This window comes from Thamnophis sirtalis, unplaced genomic scaffold (genome assembly GCF_051295495.1).
Source record: "Thamnophis sirtalis isolate CommonGarterSnake01/CBP01778 unplaced genomic scaffold, rThaSir2_p1.2 scaffold_1, whole genome shotgun sequence".
Classification (NCBI taxonomy): Eukaryota; Metazoa; Chordata; class Lepidosauria; order Squamata; family Natricidae; genus Thamnophis; species Thamnophis sirtalis.
The window spans coordinates 114,817,603-114,837,268 of record NW_028261381.1 but is presented as its reverse complement, the minus strand read 5'-3'; the positions used below and the strand labels follow the sequence as shown (position 1 = coordinate 114,837,268).

The window sequence follows — 19,666 nt, the reverse complement described above, 5'->3', positions numbered from 1 at the left end:
CTAAGAGGGGAAAAAAACATAGGAAAGAAAAGTTTTTCCCTCACTGCTGTATTTTGCCCTAACTGTGGAAGGATAATATTGAGAGTCAGTAAAAAAAAAACAAAGATTGGCATTGTATTTGCTTCTGATTTCCATGTCTCTCTGCCTGTAGATCACATGGATCTACAGGCAGAGAGCAGGTTGTTGTTTTCTATAGCAAGGAAGTTATTTCTAGGAGTTCCTCTTTGGTGATGCTGTTAAAGGGAGCAGGCAGCAGAATTTATGAGATGAAGACATTGATAGTTGCTTTTTATTTATCCACAGTATTTACATTTGCTTCCTGAATAATCCCAATGCATAGGATATTTCCTTATGTTGTTTTCCCATGATTGTTTAAGAATATTTCTTTATATTATGATTATTGGAACTAAGAGACATCTGAATAAGTTTGCTTAAGGAATGAAGATCTAAGTTTGTATTTGAAACGTGGGCTTACTTATTGCCCATCCCTAATTTCTCCAGGTCTTTTTACTTATGGGATGCCATATAAGTCCTGTGAATTGAATAGCAGAATCCTGAGGATCATAGACAATGCAATCTAAAAGTATGTATTGTTTGGGTATTTCTACTATGTATTGTTTCTAACTTGATCTCACAAAAGCTTCTGTGGAAACATTTATGTTTTTATGTATTAAAAATGAATCTGCGGACATTTAATACAGCACTTTGTGGCTGATGAACCTCTTGTCATCAAATGTGTGTGTTCTATATTATAAAAGATTCTTGGAATTTCTTTTAGTGCTTAGAACTTGGCTTGTGAATGGGAAAAAGAGGGGTAGTATTAGAAGTATAATAATTTGTCAGTTGGGTGCTAAAGTGGCAGTGGTTTTACTTGCATACAGCCTAGCAGAAGAGCTAGACACAGACGGAAGCAGCAGATAGGACTAGTAAAAGATGGAAATTGAGGGAAAATTAACTTTAAAGCTACAGAATGAAGAATATGGAGAAAGTTTTGGTGAGATTATAATGTTCTTCAGGTAGCTATCAAGTGGCAGTTTCTTGTAATATCTGAGTTTGTCATAATGAATTGAATATAATGATTTCATCAAGCAGACAAAGAATGTTGTACATGATTGTTATTACTATGCTAAATTGAGATGAAGTGAAGTATTCTAATTTGTATAGGAAGCTGTGTAGCATCTTAACTCGCATGCCAGTTTTGAGGAAATGAAGAATTAATTTACTGCTGTTTATGTCTGTCTTTTTAACATATATAATAATTTTGTGTATATTTTCCCTGATTTGATAATCTGTGGATAATTTGCTTATGTCTAATTCCATCTTGATCCACAGTCCATTTGCTAGGCACAGGATACGTGCTTGGGTATTCATGACCGTCAAGTGTGTAAATCATGAATAAAACTCAAAAGAAGATTCAAAGGATGTTGTCTTATGGGTAACTTTTTAGGTTGTCTGCACCATCTTCCCAAATAAGTACTTGAAAAAGACCACCAGAAATTGGACTTTAAATTACTTAGGAAGTTAAACAATTCCTATAAGAAGACAGTGGTAAATGTCTTCTGTGCAGCTGGCAATAAAACCACCATGTATCAAACTCCCTAGAAGTCAAGTTGAAATCAAAGGTTTTGAGCTCTATTCTTTTTTAACAGCATTTGGTTATTCTAAATAAAAATGCAATGCATCCATCCTGAAAGAAGTCTCAATGCAGGATAGTATGATGTCCTAAGGAGAGCAAGACTTGGCCAGTATCTATTATTTTCTCCCACAGCAGAACAAAATTATTTCCCCCAGAAAATGAAGTATGTGGAAAGGGGGAATTTAAGGCCTTTTCTAGCAATAGGTAGGATGTGAAACAATGCTATCCACTGAATGTTAGGAACAATTTGAAGTGAATAAATAAAGTGATGCATCAGAATTTATTTTGCTTTCTTTGTAACTGCCCTGCATAGTTAGTCAAGAAAATCCCAGGGTTCCATAGGGATTTGCATGTTTTGAGGATGAGATTTCTTCTTGAAAATGTTTTCTGTGTTCTTTTAGCACCTTGAATCATGTATTTTATTATGTTTTCCCTAACCTTGGAAATTGCCTTAAGGAAGTTCTGCCTTGAAAGTTGTTACAAGAATATTTCAGATAAATAAACCCACTAATGAGCTCATGGCTGAGTGAAGATTAGGACTAGAATTCGGCTGCTGAGTTGATATCAGTAAGTTATGATAAACTGAAGAGAGTTGAAGTGGCACATTTGTGCCACATTCAGAGACTTTCTTAACATACCAATTTTTCTCAGGCTGATTTCAAACAAAAATTTTCAAAAGAAGTTGATAATTTGTCATAGATGAGTTACTGCAAGGTCTGGAGGAGTTGGCCTCCCCTCCTCCCAATTATCCATCAGCAGAGGTCATTTATTTTCTTTGGATTCTTTGATCTAGTCAAGTACCTGGCAGTAGCCTTGTAAAGCAAAGAGAAAACTAATATGTTTACCAAAATTTCCTGGCTTGTTGAATAGATTTACTTAAATATAGATAAAACTTTGCCCAGCATTCTGATTCAAGAGATGCATTAATCTCTCTGAGCAAGGTCTGCAATATTATTTATTTTGGCACTTTTTAAGAGACCTTCATGGAGGCAAACATTATGCCTGATGAATTTGACTATTGAGACAGCTAAATGAACATTTTAAGCAGATTTTTGTATAGTCTGTTTAAAAATATAATTTAATTAACTTGAGACAAAAATTTAAGTTTGATTCCTTGACCTAACAACACACTGTTAAACGTTCTAGATACCAAAAGGAGTGCAAGCTCTATATTTTCTTCATCTAAGATGGACATTTCTGACACTTATTTCTATTATAAATTTCCCTTTTCCTTCTCATATTTTCTTGGCAAAAATACCCTCATTTAATAGGGCTTTATGGCTTGTGTTTGTAGGTTATTGGCTGTAAATCCCCATTGCCCTTTAGCTTATGCAGCTGTACTGCTTGTATTCCTGCACAGTGACATGCCAGAATTTATTTAACTATGAATGGTTGACCAAGCTCTGGTGGACTGGATTGCACATAGTGCTAACCCATAATGGGTGAATTTGCACAACAGGCTAATCCAAATACATTATGGCTCAGCTTTAAAAGTAAACTAGGCCCACACTAATTAAATCGAGGTAACTTTTAGGGAGATCTACTTTGCTACAGGAAACCTATTACTAGATTTTCAGGTCTCTACAATGTACCTTAAAGATGCTGCCCTACACGGAAGCAGACTTCTTAATCTGTCTGGTCTAGTTCTTTCCATGTTGAGTGACAGCTGTTTCCAACAGGATCTTTCCTAGCCTTTGTTATATATACACCAGATCTTGATTTGTAGAAAACATTTTTCTGAGCTGCAGCACTAAAATTGCAAATGTTTTTCCTCATTTAATAGACTTCAGCAAAACATTTTTTTAAAAATGCTTCACAAATGTTCCAAAGGAGTTCTGTCCTATGCAAGACTTACATGATTCTTTGAAAGTTGTCCTTGTCTGTTTCCACCTGTATATACATGATTGCTTCATTGGCAGTCCCAATGGAAGTGTAGATTGTTTGCATAGATGTGTGCATGCACCATCGGGACAGGCGTTGAAGTAGCAGCACAAGCTTTATAGGAATGCAGCTGTTTTATCATTTCAAAGAATACCTTGCATAACCATATTATTTACTTCATCCGATGCCTTCCCTATATTGTAGGCAGATTCAGATTGTATGTAATCTGAATAGGAAGATATATCTATTCTATGCAAAAAATTGGATACATGCACAGGTTCAAGTTTACTCTGAATCATTATTGCTTCTCCCTTATGACATTGACTGGTTGTTATCTGCTGGCCCTTTTCCAGAGGTAAGAGTTATCCTGTTGATTTACCATCAGGCCACTGTGACCAATTTGCTTGACATTTATTTATTTACCTTTTGGGCTGCCTAACTCCAGTGGATTTCACTGTAAAAATGCTCAAATTCACCATTGTCTGGATTCTGTGGCCCCATCTTGTTTGGTTACTTGGTTTTCTCTTTGGTCTGTTATCTCTAAGGAAATGGATAAGGTGCTCTCTATGATATTTGCAACCACTTGAGGGCTGAGTCTTGTCCCATTGACTCTTTTGGGCTGCTGGGGAGGTAATAGGTCTGTGATCCAGGAGATTCTGAACACTTCCCTTGCACTTGAAGCTGCCATCCAAATAATGTCCTGATAGCTGGAAGCTGTGCATTGGAGAAAGCAGATTCATACTGTTCTACAGCTAGTTTTACCCCAAGGTTTCTTTATACATCCCTGTTTTATCTGTAGACGGGGTGGCCCTGACTTTGAAAAAGTCCGTGACTTGGGAATCTGCTTAGACTCACGAGTCCTGCTGGACCAGCAGGTTGAGGCCACGTCCTGGGAGGCCCTTATGCAGCTTTACATGTCCATGATGCATCAGATGCAGTTTTATTTGGAACGAGAAGACCTGACTTCAGTGGCTCATCACCACCCAACTAGTATACTGCAACATTCATTTGGGGCTGCTTCTAATTTGGGACTGCAAATTACCACCAACCAGTTGATGCTGGATTTTTACACAAAAAGCCCTTTATGGGTTGGTTATCTTTTCAGTCATGCCAGGAAAAACAGATGGTTGATCCATTATTTTCTACAGATCAGTGGGGCAAAATAAGTCTTTTTCAGTTATGGGGCTGGTCTATCAGTTGGAGATTCACCCCAATCTTGTCTGTCTTCTAGTAAAAGCTGTAAGCAGAGCTTTTCTGGCAAGCTTTTGGGGATCTGATGCTATGCACTATGTTTGGGGTTTTAGTTGTTACACCTTTATCTTTTATATTTTATTCAATCTTCTCATTTTGTGAGCCACAAAAATGCTGTGATTTCATAAATAAATGATTTTATCTAAGATAGGCTACTAACTGGTTAGTGCTGCTGATAAAATTTTTGAACAGGGCAGATGTCTTTAGACTTGTTTTCTCCTTGTGGATGGTATTAAGATACGAATTGATTTATATAAGATGTTGATGTAAATTAATATGTGGTAGAGACAGCCTTGAATAAGGCCCCTAGCTTCTAAACCTAGTCCCTTGCAGGCTTATTATTCTTTAGTGTTCATTATTTGATGCTGCTCATATATAAATTTAAATATGTATTAAAGCAAATGAATGATTAAGAACATGCATTCCCCAAATATGAGTGAGATGTATTTAAGTACTAATTTCCTATTCCTAACAATAATTAGAAGCAAAACAAATAACCGAAATAACTGGTTACATTGGACATGCATTGTAAGTTATCGATTGATATTGCACATAATACACAACTAATATTGGTTAATGAAAAAGAATGAGCTTCATCAGTTTTGTTCATCAAGTGGAGCACACTGAGATGGCCACTTTGGATTTTACTTCTGCATAGCATATTTGTCATTCCCCCTCTTCCCAGCACTTTGCTGTAAAGATCCAGATAAAGAAATATTGCAGCAAGGCTACCATGGGAACAAATTCCAGTTTCAGCTGATCAATTGAGCTAATTGAAACTCACAACATAGACATGTGTAGAACTATAATTCAAGTATACTATATTAAACTAAAAAGGAAAAGGATAAGCATTCCACTTAACATTTACTTCTCAGACATAAGTTTTTAGTCAGAGCAGGATAGTCCTGTGTTGTTAGATTCTTCGCTCTGAAGTGCTGTGGCTGCCGCTTTTGTTTTTTAAAATACGTTTTGGTGGCTTGGATAATTTCTGCATAAATTAGTTCAACTATTGATTGATGATAAATGGGTAGGTTGTTTAACTGGATCAAATTCTGTACTCTTTGGAAAAAGCAATTTACTTTTTGAAAATGTGAAAAGGTCAAATTTTTACTAAAAAAATTTGTCCACCACATAAGTTGCTTTGTTGCAGAACACCAAATTAATTGTTTCTGTGTACCATCAGTATATAATTTGACATCTGGTTGGTCAAGACAATGTTGGCAGTAGAACTGGTCATAAGAGAAATAAAAATGTTAAGTATGATAGATTCATGACTGACAACAAGACAAATAATATCTTGATGAAGTATTTAACAACATACAGTATATGTTTCAAGTTATTTAAAACTCATTTTTAGAGTACATTTAAAACACACTGATGAGAAATGGAAATATTTTTGCTTCTTTGTTCAATAAAGGGTCACTTGAAGGTAGAGAAGAGACGTGTAAGCATCTTGCAGTTACATTGTGCTTCAGAAGGCTTACCTTAGAAATGAGGAAGATCTTTTCCAGCTCAAAGATAAAAAGAATGCATCAGCTTGAATTGTCTGAATTGCAAAATGCCAAAGCCAACTCCATCCTTTCTCTTTTAGCCCGAGGAAGGAAACACGCTACTGGTTATCTAGGCAATGCACTGCCAAAAACTTCCATGTGCTTTAACTAGGACTCTTGCTTCTAATCATCTTCTCCTGGTTCTGAAACCAAAGCTGGAGGTTGTCACTCGGTGGACTTGCAGCATGAAGTTTGGAATTAAGGTCATAGTCCAATGTACACTTTGCAAAATAATCTGCACTGAGTGCAGTAGGGCTTGTTTCCTATTAACCGTACAAGAGATTTCATTGGAAGGCTATTATTCTGGCATCCAAAATATAAAGCAAGCAAGGTCAGCTAAAATGTTTAGGCCTATGATTGGTAGGAAAGAATAAATGCAATTATCCATTGAGCAAAGAATACAAATAATATTTTTTTTGTCGAATGTCATGTTTGAAACTAGAAAAAACTGTGAGATGTTAACTATTTCCAAAGAACGTTCTCCTTAGGGAGAACTTCTTGTTAAACCTAATGCCTAATTATATACTTATGTGAAAGATTGAAAAAGATTAATTGATAAATTAAGTATGGATCCAATGTTTATATAAGTTTCCACCTAATGCCAAGCCTAGAACTATTACAAATTATGTCAAGATAGGTTATTTGGCAAAAAAGAATATTAGTACATGAACCCCCCCCTCCCCCAGCAGTTAAAAATAAGAAATTGGTTGTATAAACAGCTTTGGACTAACCTCAAATTATATATGCATATGAAAAATCCCCCTGTGTTCAGCACATATAAAGTTAATCAAAAAATCAAAAGGGATGTATTAAACCTTGGTGAGTCAATGCACCCATTTTGACTTCTAAAAACTCCCCCAAATTTGTTTGACCTCACATTGCCTCCTAACATCGCACTTGCGGCCCTAAGAAGTCAAAATAATAAAGTTTCCCCTTCCATAATGCTACATGTTGTCTCTCTCGGACGGCTCAGGAGTAGTTTTTAAAGTTCCTAAAGCAGTATAGTTTTAGAGAATTGAATAGAGCCATTACTATTGATTGTACAAAGTCCTGTACATCTCGCTTTTGAATTGAAATCAAATTGCTCAATATGGTTAACAATCAAGTATTAGATTACACCGAGCCATGGCAGTCAGAAATGTAAAATTTATCCTGCTCTATCATTCTAAGCCAAGATTCTAAAGACTCATTTCTACTTCCAGTAGGTGCTGGAGAGTGCTGGGCTGCCTGAGAAGCAGTACCTGCCATGGAGCGCAAGAGCAGGTGGGTGGGTAGGTGCCTGAGAGTAACCGTGCTCTGCAAAGGTGACCCCAAGGCAGTTGTTGTGTATCCCAGTTAATAAAGCCTTGCTTTTTACTGGGAAAACTGCTTACTCAGGCCTAGTTGTTGCTTTCAGACTTTTTGTTTTTTGGAGCACATTCAGTGCTATAGCTTCGCTTGGCAGTATCCCTAGCTTCACAAAGTATTTTTTGCTGGTTGTAGAAAATTATTCGGACAGCGATATGTGGCATGTAGGTTTGAGACTCCTGCATTACAGACACGGACAAGCAACCATATCTTCCTGAAGGCTTGACTTCCATGGCATTCTCAACAGAAGCTACCTGTCCAAATGTTTTAGTAACATGTTGAAAATCTACCTGAGCATCAAACAACGGATTTGGGATTATTTATACAGCCCTAGCATCTTCTACTAATACAGTGCATTTGCTGGGAGACAAACTGCCAAGTGTCATCCTTTAAAAAAAAAACTGATCTTTTTTGCTGAGAGATTTTTTTTTAATAAGAGGGTTGATCCCATCCAATAGAAAAGATTTGTTAGAAAAAGTGCAAGGAGCAGGGTTTTAAATGTCCATCTGATATTGAAGTTCTTGTTTTTGAACATGGACTCAATTCATTATTTGGACTTCAAGGCATCACATTTAATAAACTCAGAACAATGGTCAATACATGGGAAAAAGAGCCCATTGACTAAACTTCCTAAAAAGTATATACTGTGCTAAAAGCATAACTGCAAACAGTTCCAAAAAGGAAAGAAAATGGGAAATAGCAAAAGAACCCAATATAGCTGCACATAAAGCTCAGTGAAGTTCTGGGAAGGGGGGTAGTCATAAAGGAGACGGAAAGAGGGACACGTAATCAAGTAGGCATACACAAAAATAGCCTGAGATGATGTCAGAAAGGCTAAAACTCACAATGAACTGAAGTTGACCGAGGAGGCAAAGAACAACAAAATAGACCTTCTCCTAGGCGCTGCTTGGAGTGTCCAAGCATGGTTAACTTCAGCTTGCTACCCAAGGACTGAGTTCAGATCTTTGTGTAGCCACGCCTCCTGTTCCCCACAGAGGCTCAGTTTTAAAAACTCAGTCGCCCTAAAAGGATGCAGTTGGGAAGTTCCAGTCCTTGAACAGCAAATTGGACTCTCCAAGTAGTTAGTGTATGTTTATGTTTATGTTTATTCAATTTGTATACCGCCCTATTCCCGAGGGACTCAGGGTGGCTAACAAACAGAGGGGAAGGGGGGTACACACAGAAAAACAAAAAGACAAACAAATTAAAACACAACAACAGTCGCAATAATTCAAGTGGTGCTGGGAACTAGTGTAGCTTTTTTTTCTTATTTTTATGTTTAGCATATTGTGTTAGGATTCTTTAAAAATTCACTGAATAAAGATTCACGCCTAGTTAAAGCGCGGAACAGGTGCAAGGAGTGCGGCTGCCTTCCGTGACCACCGCGGTTGAGGCACCACCGGGAGGCTCGTCAGCGGCTACTGGCGAGCTCTGAGGGCAGGTAGGCAGGTATGGACCCCTCTTAAGTTCGCTGCCGGCGCTCAAAATTTTAAACGGAGGCTCTACTGAGTTCTCCGAACTGCTGGCAGCTCCCCGGTGCACTCCGTAGCTTGCAGTGGCCATTTTGGACAGAAAAAAAGTGGCACACTTTATTCTCAAGCCGTTTGCTTTGCCTCAACCTGGTTTCCACAGCAGATCCCGCTGGGAGGGCTTCTTAATTTGGGATCTCGCTCTGGGTCTCCAGGCAGGTCTCCCTCTCCCCAGGAAGACTATTGTAAGTGGCTGCAAGGAGTTTGGCTTCCTTGTGCCATTCCTTGCTTTACCACTGTGCAGATCTGCAGCACCTTGGGACTTCCATTTTGGTGCCAAAATATTGCTGACTGTTACTGATCCTGGCAAGGCCTCGTTTTTCTCAGAACTTGGACTGAATTAAAGGGGCGTACTTCCAGAACTATTGCATTACTGGGATTTTCACATCTATAGTTCTGCCTGAGAAAGAAGTGTACCATGGCCAGCAAGAATGTGTCTGAAGCCAGGGATCAAACTGAACCTCCTGCTAACAAACGCGGTAGGCCCAACCCTGCTGCTAAGGGGGACAGTGCAGGTTGCCCTGCAAAAGGCCCAAGCCAAGAAAGTCTCGAAAACTGCAGAAAGGTTGGCTGAAAGGAGACAGAAGGCCCTGGAGAGACAGTTTCAAAAGGCAGTTAGTGCCCAGGCACAAACTGTGCAAGCCAGGGAACCACCTCTACCATCAGTTTCTACAGACATTCCCTTGGTGGAGACTCCACGGGAGGGCTCCCCATCTCTGGCAGACATGAGGATTTTGGATTCTCTCCCAACCCTTCCAGGCTTCCCCCAGATCTCTTATTTCCTCTCTGGAGGAGGTAGACATGGAAGAGGCCTGTTCTCTAATGGGGGAAGAGGCTCCTTCCACTGGCCCTTATGCTGGGGAGGCTCCTGAGTTATCCCAAGCAATGCAGGAGGTGGTTCAACGGGCAATATCACAGGGGATTGCTAATGATATCCAACAACTGGGTTTATCATTGCCCCTCTTGAGCAAAGCCAAAGCCAGAGGGCAGAACACTTCTCTCTCAACCCTCCGGGGCCTCCCCTCCTCCTTCCTCAGTGGTCAGCAAGGTGTCTGATGAGGAGGAGGGTGGTCAGGATGCCCCTGATCTCTCGGAGGATGAGAATCCGGCCCCCGATGCCCCTGCATTCTCTGGCTTATTTAAGCCTACAATGTTCAAGGCCATTCTGACCAAGGCTATGGCTTCGTCCATTCAAATGGGGCTTCCCGCCCAATCTGATAAGAATACCACTGATCAGGGTAACAAGGAGACTATAGGACCAGGGGATCCAGGCGCAGGCCTCTTTAAGGAAATCACTCCTCCTCAGGAGTTGGTTCCAGCGCCACAGCTGTTCCTGGATATCATCCAGCGACAATGGTTTTAACCTGGGTCATTGCCCAATCCTAGTGGGGTGGATAAGAAGCTCTACTCAGTAGAGACCACCATGGAGGAGCTCTTGAAGCTTCTGCAAGTGGATGATCCCATAGTGGCACTGACCTCCAACTCTGCCCTCCCAGCCGACCTACTGTAAGGTCTGAAAGTGGAAGACAAAAAGGTGGAGAAGGCCTGTCATAAAACTCACATGGCCACTGAGTGGGCCACGAAGGCCTCCTCTTCCTACTTCAGCAGGGCAGCACTATTTTGGCTTCACAAGCTGCTAGCCAACCTCCCTGCTGGGGATACTAGGTCACGCCAAGACGTGAACAAGATCATTGCAGCGGTCGAGTACTCGGCTGACGCTTCACTTAATGCCACCAAATTTTCATCAAGGGCTATGGCTTCAAATGTGACCACAAGCCGCTTGCTGTGGCTATGCCACTGGCAGGCAGACATGAAGGCTAAGTGGAAGTTGGCCTCGGCACCCTTCAAGAGTGACAAGCTATTTGGAGAGGCCTTGGACTCTGTCCTGGTTGAGTCCAAGGACAAACGGAAGATTTTACTGGCGGTCACCAAGAAACCAGACCGCAAAGGTCAGCCCTATTTTTGTAGGCAGTCCTTTCAGAACAATGACTCCCCTTCCACCTCGGGGAGCTTTGCCAGATCCTATTCCCAATCAGAGAACCGCACCCAGGATAGAGCGTCCTTCAGGGACAGACCCAGGCAGCAGGGAAACCGCAGGTCCTTCGCAGATCCAAGTGACCGTCACCGGTCCCCTCCCATTGGGGGTCCGCTACAGCTTTATGCCGACCAGTGGGAGGAGACAACGATGGACACTTGGGTGCTGAACACCATTCATCACGGTCCCACCTTAGACTTCCTATCCCTTCCTCCTCAGTCCTTCATTCATTGCCCCATCCCAAAGTCGCCCCACAAGTGACAAATGATGCAGGCGGAGATCCAGCATCTACTGGACATAGCGGCCATAGAGCAGGTGCCCCAGTATCAGGAAGGCAGGGGATTCTACTTGATCCTCTTTCTGGTTCCCAAAGCTTCAGGAGGCGTGAGAGCCATTCTGGACCTCAAGAAACTCAACATCCACATAGCATACAAGTGCTTCAAGTTGCAGTCCCTCCAGACCATCTTGGGTTGCATCAGGCAGGGCGACTTCCTGACTTCAATCGACCTGAAGGAAGCATACCTGCATTTTCCCATTCATCCAGCGCATCGCAAGTTCCTGAGGTTTGCAAACCAACATTATCAATACAAGGATCTCCTCTTCAGCCTGTCATCAGCCCCCAGGACTTTCACCAAGCTCCTGGCTACTGTCACTGCACACCTCAGGACTCGTCCGGTGAGGATCGTCTGCTACCTGGACAACATCCTGTTAATGTCGGCGTCCAGACAGAGGCCGCGCCAGGATCTCGATGCCACCATCCATGCACTACAGCAACACAGGTTCTCCGTCAATCTGGAGAAGAGCCATTTGGAACCTACCTCCAGGATTCAACACCTGGGCACTGTGATCCAGAACCTGCAGGGTCTTCCTCATGCAGGAGCGAAGGGACAGCATCATGTCTTAGCTGCTGGGGAAGCTGATCTCGTGCATCGCTGTTGTTCTATGGGTGCAGCTGCACACACGAGAACTTCAGTGGTTCCTTCTCCCCATACAGCAAGGCCAGCAACTCCAAGAGGGTGGTCACTGTTCCCCCAAGAGTGGCTCGGTCGCTCGGGTGGTGGCAATCCTCAGCACTAGCAAGGGGATCCCTCTGCAAGGAACCAGAGCGCCTGGTCATAACAACAGACTCCAGCTTATGCGGCTGGGGCGCTCACCTACAGATTCACGTGACGCAGGGCAGGTGGTCGCAGGCGGAGCTTGCCCACAACATAAACTGGCTGGAGCTCAGAGTCGCCAGACTTGACCTGCGCCACTTCCGTTGATTCATCGAGGGCCGTCATGTCCTTATTCTGACGGACAACATTGCCACCAAAGCTTACGTCAATCATCAGGGCGGCACTCGATCGACGGCCCTGATGTTGGAGGCAGAAGTGTTGGGGCGTTGGGCAGAATGCCACCTCGAGTCCTTGAGGGCAGACCACATCTCCGGGGAGAACAATGTGATGGTGGACTGGCTGAGCAGAACGACCATCAACAACTCGGAGTGGCAGCTTCCTCCATCTCTGTTCCACCAGCTGATACAGAGGTTTGGTCTCCCAGTTCTAGACCTATTTACCAGTCTTGAGAATGCTCAGCTCCCCCAGTTTATTTCAAAGTTCCACTGCCCCGACGCAGATGGACGGATGCTCTTCGGTGCCGCTGGCCCCCGGGACTGCTATATGCGTTTCCGCCCCTCCCACTGATACCTCAGGTGATCAAGAAGATCCTACAGGATGGGGCCGAGGTACTGCTTGTGGCTCCGCAATGGCCACGGAGGTCCTGGTTCACCGACCTTGTCAGTCTGTCAGTGACCGAGCATTGGCTCATTCCTCAGAAGCAGATTTCCCTCTACCAGGGGACCATTCCTCACCTCGATGTATGTAACAACACAGCCAGCCAACCCACTTACAGCAACAAAGCCAGCACTCCACACAACCCCACCAATATTTATAGAAAGACAGCAACTCCTATCCCGCTTTGCTCACACAAGCATGAAGCGGAAGGCACCAGCCTGAAGATGGCGAGTGAACCTCATCGAAATGTCGCCAAGATACTCTCAATCTTACACAGGAAAAGACCCGAATATGCCAAGACCTGCATATACCTACACCCGTGAAAATCTACAAAAACAAATATATATATAAAATAAATTACGTGATTTTTAAGCGCTTAGAAAACATGCAATGATTATGAGATGACAACATGTATTTGTCACGAACAAATCTTGGCAATTTAACTATGCAGTACTTTTTTTTTCAGTGGATAGCGCCTCCTTTGCAGATTGTGCAAATTTTGTGTATATAATATAAATCTTGATTCTATCAAGAATCCTATAATATCTGATTAGTAGGGTTGTTTAGTGTGGCATATCTATTCCGTGGATTCACAACTGTCTTAATCATATGCAAAAGAATGCTGATCAGCAGATCCTACTTAAAATGGAATAAGATGTTAAGCGGGGTTGTAATCTTGGGATTGGATCTCCTCAGCATTTTGCTTTATGACTTACATGAAATAATGCAGGGAGGGCCTATCAAATGTGCAGAATTGAATGAGATAAATTTCTTAAAGAGGAGTAAAATATATTAAAGTACCAAAATAAATTCTAAATGTGCTATTGAGATTTCTTTATATGATAGGACTTCAGCATAAAAGTTTTTAAAAGGTCTGGGTTACTAAATTTAGAAATAATAAGCTATGTGTTTAAAACATCAGATATTGATGGTCTAAAAATTATTATAATGTAACAAACACAGTATATTTGTTTATTGTAACATTTATAAAGTCAATCCCATGCAAACTTGTAGCAGTTGACACACCATCTAACAAAATCATACAGTCAATACCCTGTCTAATTAAAATCGCAGCATGTGGACATTACAAAAACTCAGTGATGTCAAAGGAACTAGATGGTTTCTAAAAAAAATTGGTAGCCATTCTAAAATAGGTGCCACAAAATTTCATTGTGTCTCAAGGTATTCCATAGGGATGGTATATATGTTTCCTTCCTTCACATCTGAGATCTGCGAACTATCTGATCTTATCTGAGATCTGAAATCTGAGAACTAAAAGATGAAACATGTTGATGAAGATTCTCAGGTGGAGTTGTTTGTAAACTGAGTCATGGCAACTGGACTTGTTGGTTTGAAACATTTTGCTAGTTACCTAGTTCAGTTCCTTCTTATGGTGACTAACTAATATGGTCAAATTATGTAATATTTTCAGGAACATTTTAGGTTGCTCATGGTATATTTTAAGCATTAGTGCCCTGTGATACTGTATTCCCCAAGAATTTGAATTATTTGAATAGAATAGGCAATAATTAAGAGACATAAGAACTGCTGGATAGTGATATGAGACATACAAGGAAAGACATGGACAAGATAATGGAGATACCTAGTTTCTGGCAAGCAATACAAATTCTTTATCATTCAAAGTCCCAACCCACATTGATAAAGAATTTGTACAACAAATGAAGGTACTGAACTTTGCAGTACTTTGAATTCAAAAACATCAAATGCTTGTGTGTATAAGCAGTAATTCAGCCTTGGATATTTTATATAAATCACCATCAAGCAAAAAGATTAAAAATAAAAGAAGAAATCATTTGAAAGATGAATTGAAACACCAGTGGGCATAGATTGTTAGATTTCAATCTACTACTTCGTACAGAAATATACAGGAGTAGAAATATGAATTAAATATATTTAGCAAGCAATAAACATTAAACAGGCAAATCTTGATTGAGAAAAAGGAAGCGGATTGTTTTATACCTGTTTATAATGGAGAAAGCTGTCAGAAAAGTCTGTGAGCTGATTTGGACAATGATTGTTTTTAAAGAACATGGATTATCACATTGCTAAAGAGGAGTTGGTATTAGATTCTGTTCCAGCAAATTGTAACACTTGAAGCTGTCCATAGGGATATTGAGAGATAATGTGTATATTCTCTTGGGTCACAAACTTGGTTATCATTCTTGCCAAGTAACAATAGCAGAAGCATTCTAAGTTTGGAAAATGCTATAGTTGAGCTGCTGTTAAGTCTACATAGTGAACAAAGCAGGGTGTTCCATAACTTTCTGCATTTCTATTTTCCATCAGCATTTGGAAGCATCAATATCTAATGAGACTTTTCCTTCTGTTACGGGCAGAGTATATGCCTGTATAATAAAGCCTTAAGATTCTATACAATCCTCTATGCTTGCACTTAATCTCCGGCATTAATTTTAATTATTATTGTTTCAGCAGACGTCTAATGCTTTCATGACACTATTCAAGGCTAGTGCTTGATTAGATGTGTCAGTGCAGCATGAGAGAGCCTTTTGGTCATGGAAAATAATTGCTCTAGTGCTTAGTGGCATAAGCATAACCAGCAAAAGCTGGTCTCACTACTGGTATACCAAAGCTGTGCTGCTATGATGAAAACATGGCTAGGTATTTGAGGCATTACTAATAATTGCTGTGCCTCAAAAATGTGACACAACTTGAATCAGGTCCATTGTTGTAAACTTTTTTAGGGAATGTGGCTTAGGTGTGCTTAAAACCAAGGGCTTGAAATGAACCATTAAACTGAACCTTCCTAGCTCAATTTAATGCCTTTTAATGTTTTTTTGAAAATGAGTTGTCTGGACTGTCAGAAGCAAGGAGGAGCTTCATATATGGTTGCAGTGTTCCAATCTTGCACTTCCTTCAGAGTAATAATACCTTGCTGAACTTGATCTGTGGCTGGGCGGGAGCACCTGGCCAGCTCGGGCAGGTCTGAGAAAGCTAAGCAGTATTGGACCTGCTTGGTCTTTGGATGAGAAGACATCAAGACAGCTTTTTCTAGGGAGTGGGGGGGGGGAATCCTATGGGGATATGGAAAATCACTTTGATATTTTTGCCAAGAAAACTACCTGGACATTTTTGTTAGGTCACCAGGTACTGAGCTCAACTTGAAAACATTTAACATTGTAGGTATATCCCACCTTCAGTAGAATAAATTAAGTTAATATAGATATAATTTTTTCACTCTATTGACACATTTTTATGCTGAAACCTGGATTGCCAGTTTGCCTTATTTAGTATAATAGAACTTTCAAATGTTAATATGCTGTTGTTTGATGGTTGAAGATTGCACATGAACTAATTGCATAAATGTAAATTTTGATACAGAACATTTTTGAAGGCTTACTCATTACCTGAATTTCCTCTTTAATTTAATGTAGCCCACAGACCCTGCCTCTCAGTCCTTCCTGTTTAATATTTAGTCAGCTATTAAAAGGCAGTTGTTAAGGGAATAGTGCCCCACTTTATGACCTTTTTAACCTCAGGTGTTAAGAAAATCACTGCATTTGTTAAGTGAATCATACAGTCATTAAGCGAATCTGGCTTCGCCCATTGACTTTGCTTATTAGAAGTTGGTTGGGGAAGTCGCAAGTGGTGATCATATAATCCTGGGACAGTGCAACTGTCATACGTACAGGGTAGTTCTTGATTTACAACGGTTCAGTTAGGACCCCTCAAAGTTACCTTGGCAGTGAAGAAAGTGACTCATCATTTTTCACAGTTACAATCTTTGTAACATGATCCCCATGATCATGTGATCACAATTTAGATGCTTGGCAATTGGTTCATGCTTATGACCCTTGTTCCAAGGTCACGAGATCCCCTTTTGTGACCTTCTGACAAGCAATGGGGAAGCCAGATTCATTCAACAAGCAGGTTGCTAACTTAACAATCACAATGATTCACTTAACAACTGCGGCAAGCAAAGTCATAAAATGGGGAAAAGTGATTTTCCCCATTTTAAGTGATTCACTTAACAAAAGTCTCACTTAACAACAGGAATTTGGGGCTTAATTGTGATTGTAGTTGAGGACTGCCTGTATGTGCCAGTTGCATAGTGCCTGAATTTTGCTCATGTGATCATGGGATGTCATAACAGTTGCAAGTTTAAAATCCCGTCATAAGTCACTTTTTGCAGTGCCATTATGGTTTCAAACAGTCACTAAACAAATGATTGTAAGTCAAGGACTACGTATAGGTACAATGAGCCTCCAATAAAAGTAGCATATATGTGCTTAATAGCAATATAGCAATAGCAGTAGACTTATATACCGCTTCATAGGCCTATCAGGCCTCTCTAAGCGGTTTACAGAGAGTCAGCATATTGCCCCCAACAATCTGGGTCCTCATTTTACCCACCTCGGAAGGATGGAAGGCTGAGTCAACCCTGAGGTTGACTCTAGGTCTGCAAAGGAAAATCAGGGGGCTGAAAAATTCCACATTGGTGGCATCTTCATGTCATCCATTGCCTTCCCTACTCCATGTGTTCTACAGAATTTCTATGCAAGTGTTCTGTTTATGTGATAACTTTTAGAATACTGTAGCTCAGTAGCGGCAATTTCCAGATTGTGAACTTCAACTCCCAAAATTGTCAGCAGTGACCATACTAAACACCTAAAGAAGTTAAAATCCATGCATCTTAAATTTGGCAACATACTGTATTTTTCAGAGTATAAGACTCACTTCCCCACCCCCCAAAAAAGAGGGTGAAAATTTGGGTGCATCTTATACACTGAATACAGCATTTATGGCCTCCTGAAACCCTGACCCCTTCACAGAAATGGACAAGCAGAGAGTTTGGGAAAAAAGTGCTCCTGGAGGCTGGGGAAGGCAAAAACAAGTGAAAACGGGCCATTTTTTGCTCATTTTTGCCTCCCCCACTCTCCAGGAGCACTCTACAAGCCTCCTAAAGGCTATACATGCCCTTTTATTGGCAAAAAAGGGCCATTTTTGCTTGTTTCTGGGGGGGGGGCACTCAGGAGCACTTTTCAGGCTTCAAACTCCCTGCATTTCCCCCTTTTTCACAAAAAATGAGGCATGCAGAGGGTTTGGGAGGTCTGCAGAGTGGAAAAACTTTTTAAAAAAATTTACCTCTTCAAAATCCTGGTGCATCTTATACTCTGAAAAATATGGTAGTTGCATAGAAAAATGATGTCCATGTTTTATATACAGAGACGTTTTAATATGACAATCTGCTTCCAAATTATATGGCACTGTTCTTGAATGATCCAGTATGTGATATTTGGCATTCTCCATATCCTGCAAATCAGAAAGATATATTTATAAATATATATACAATGCCACAATGAGTATTTCCACTTTTATTATTTTAAAGTCTTTATATCTATTAGGGTCATATTTCAGGCCCTCCAAAGAATAATGCTCTTATTATACATTATAATGCATTTATTTTTGACAGAATTTAATTTTGAAATTTAGAATAGCTCTGATTATTACATACCTTATTTAGGTCATATCACAAATTATATAGACACAAAACCGAAATTGCCCTTTGTCAAGTATAGAAGATTGATTTGCCTTCCAGATTTAAGTGCAGATGAAACATGGTTTGCAGCAATTTCCTGTGCAATTAAAATAATTCCTATCATATAAGTTGCTGAGAGTCAAATTGATTGCAGCAAGATAGAAATATAATAAATAAATGACATACAGTAATTTGCATTTAAAAATGTCTCAGTCAGGGGCATTCATATTTATCTTATATACTCCATATTAACGAACACCTAGAAACATTAATTACTAAGAAAGAAGAAAAGCTCATAAAAACATTGCGGGTAAATATTTAGTTTCTAACTTCCCTCTTGTATTCTTACTGAGATTGATTGATTATATACCATAAAGTTGTTTTTGATTCCTAGCAACCACATTTCTCCAGGACTGACTGATATACTGTACAATATTTATAAACATTTAAATTTTTCATATCTTTATGATTTCAGTTCTTTGGTTAGTTCTTTCCCCCCTTAAAACCATATTCTAAATGCTTAAATTTTCCTTATTGCATAATATATGCAGAAGTGATTCTTGCTTAAGTTTGGTTAAACTTACTACATCTATATGCTATTGATTTTGCCTTCCTCCAATTTTTAACTTCCAATCTGATATAATCAAGAATATATATCTTTTCCAGAGATTGCTTTGAAATGACTACATTTGGAGTTGGCACCTATTGATTATTATTAATATACTTTGGAAGCAGAAAATGTTCCATGGACGATTACACACTAGAAACTTCCCACACTAAATTTTCTAGATTTTGGCTCGTGGTCTCTTAAGCTTTTAAAATTGTGTGAAGTCCCTTTAGTGTTAGATTACAGGTTTGTGTATTTATCTTTTCCAATCAATAAGAAAGTGAAATTTGAGGGGTGGAATTGAAAGGGGGCCATAGATTACTCACCCCTGCATTATTCATTGGTGTTCCTTTTCCACAGCACAACTGGAGATTTTGTCATGACAGCTGAACCTCTCAGATAATAAATGTGCCCTATTAGAACTTTTCTTATGCCTGGTCTCATGTAAGAAATTTTGCATAGTTGACATGGTTTTCCCATGTAACATGAATCATTGCTAAACAAATGGGTACTATCCCCTCTCTTGAGCAGCTGTGAAAT

At 40.2% G+C, this 19,666-nt stretch overlaps 1 protein-coding gene across 3 annotated transcripts in view; it reads left to right on the top strand.

Moving 5' to 3' along the window:
• The window catches only part of BAHD1 (bromo adjacent homology domain containing 1), a 74,314-nt gene that overhangs the window by 2,869 nt on the left and 51,779 nt on the right, over positions 1–19,666 (top strand). Inside the window, exon 1 of one of the 3 annotated variants that reach the window (XM_087722704.1) lies at positions 438–583. The exons of the other annotated variants lie outside the window; for them this stretch is intronic. Coding sequence (XP_087578830.1) covers positions 571–583 — 13 coding nt within the window. The 5' untranslated portion in view covers positions 438–570. Of the gene's footprint in view, positions 1–437; positions 584–19,666 lie in introns of those variants that run through there. 3 annotated transcript variants of the gene reach the window in all.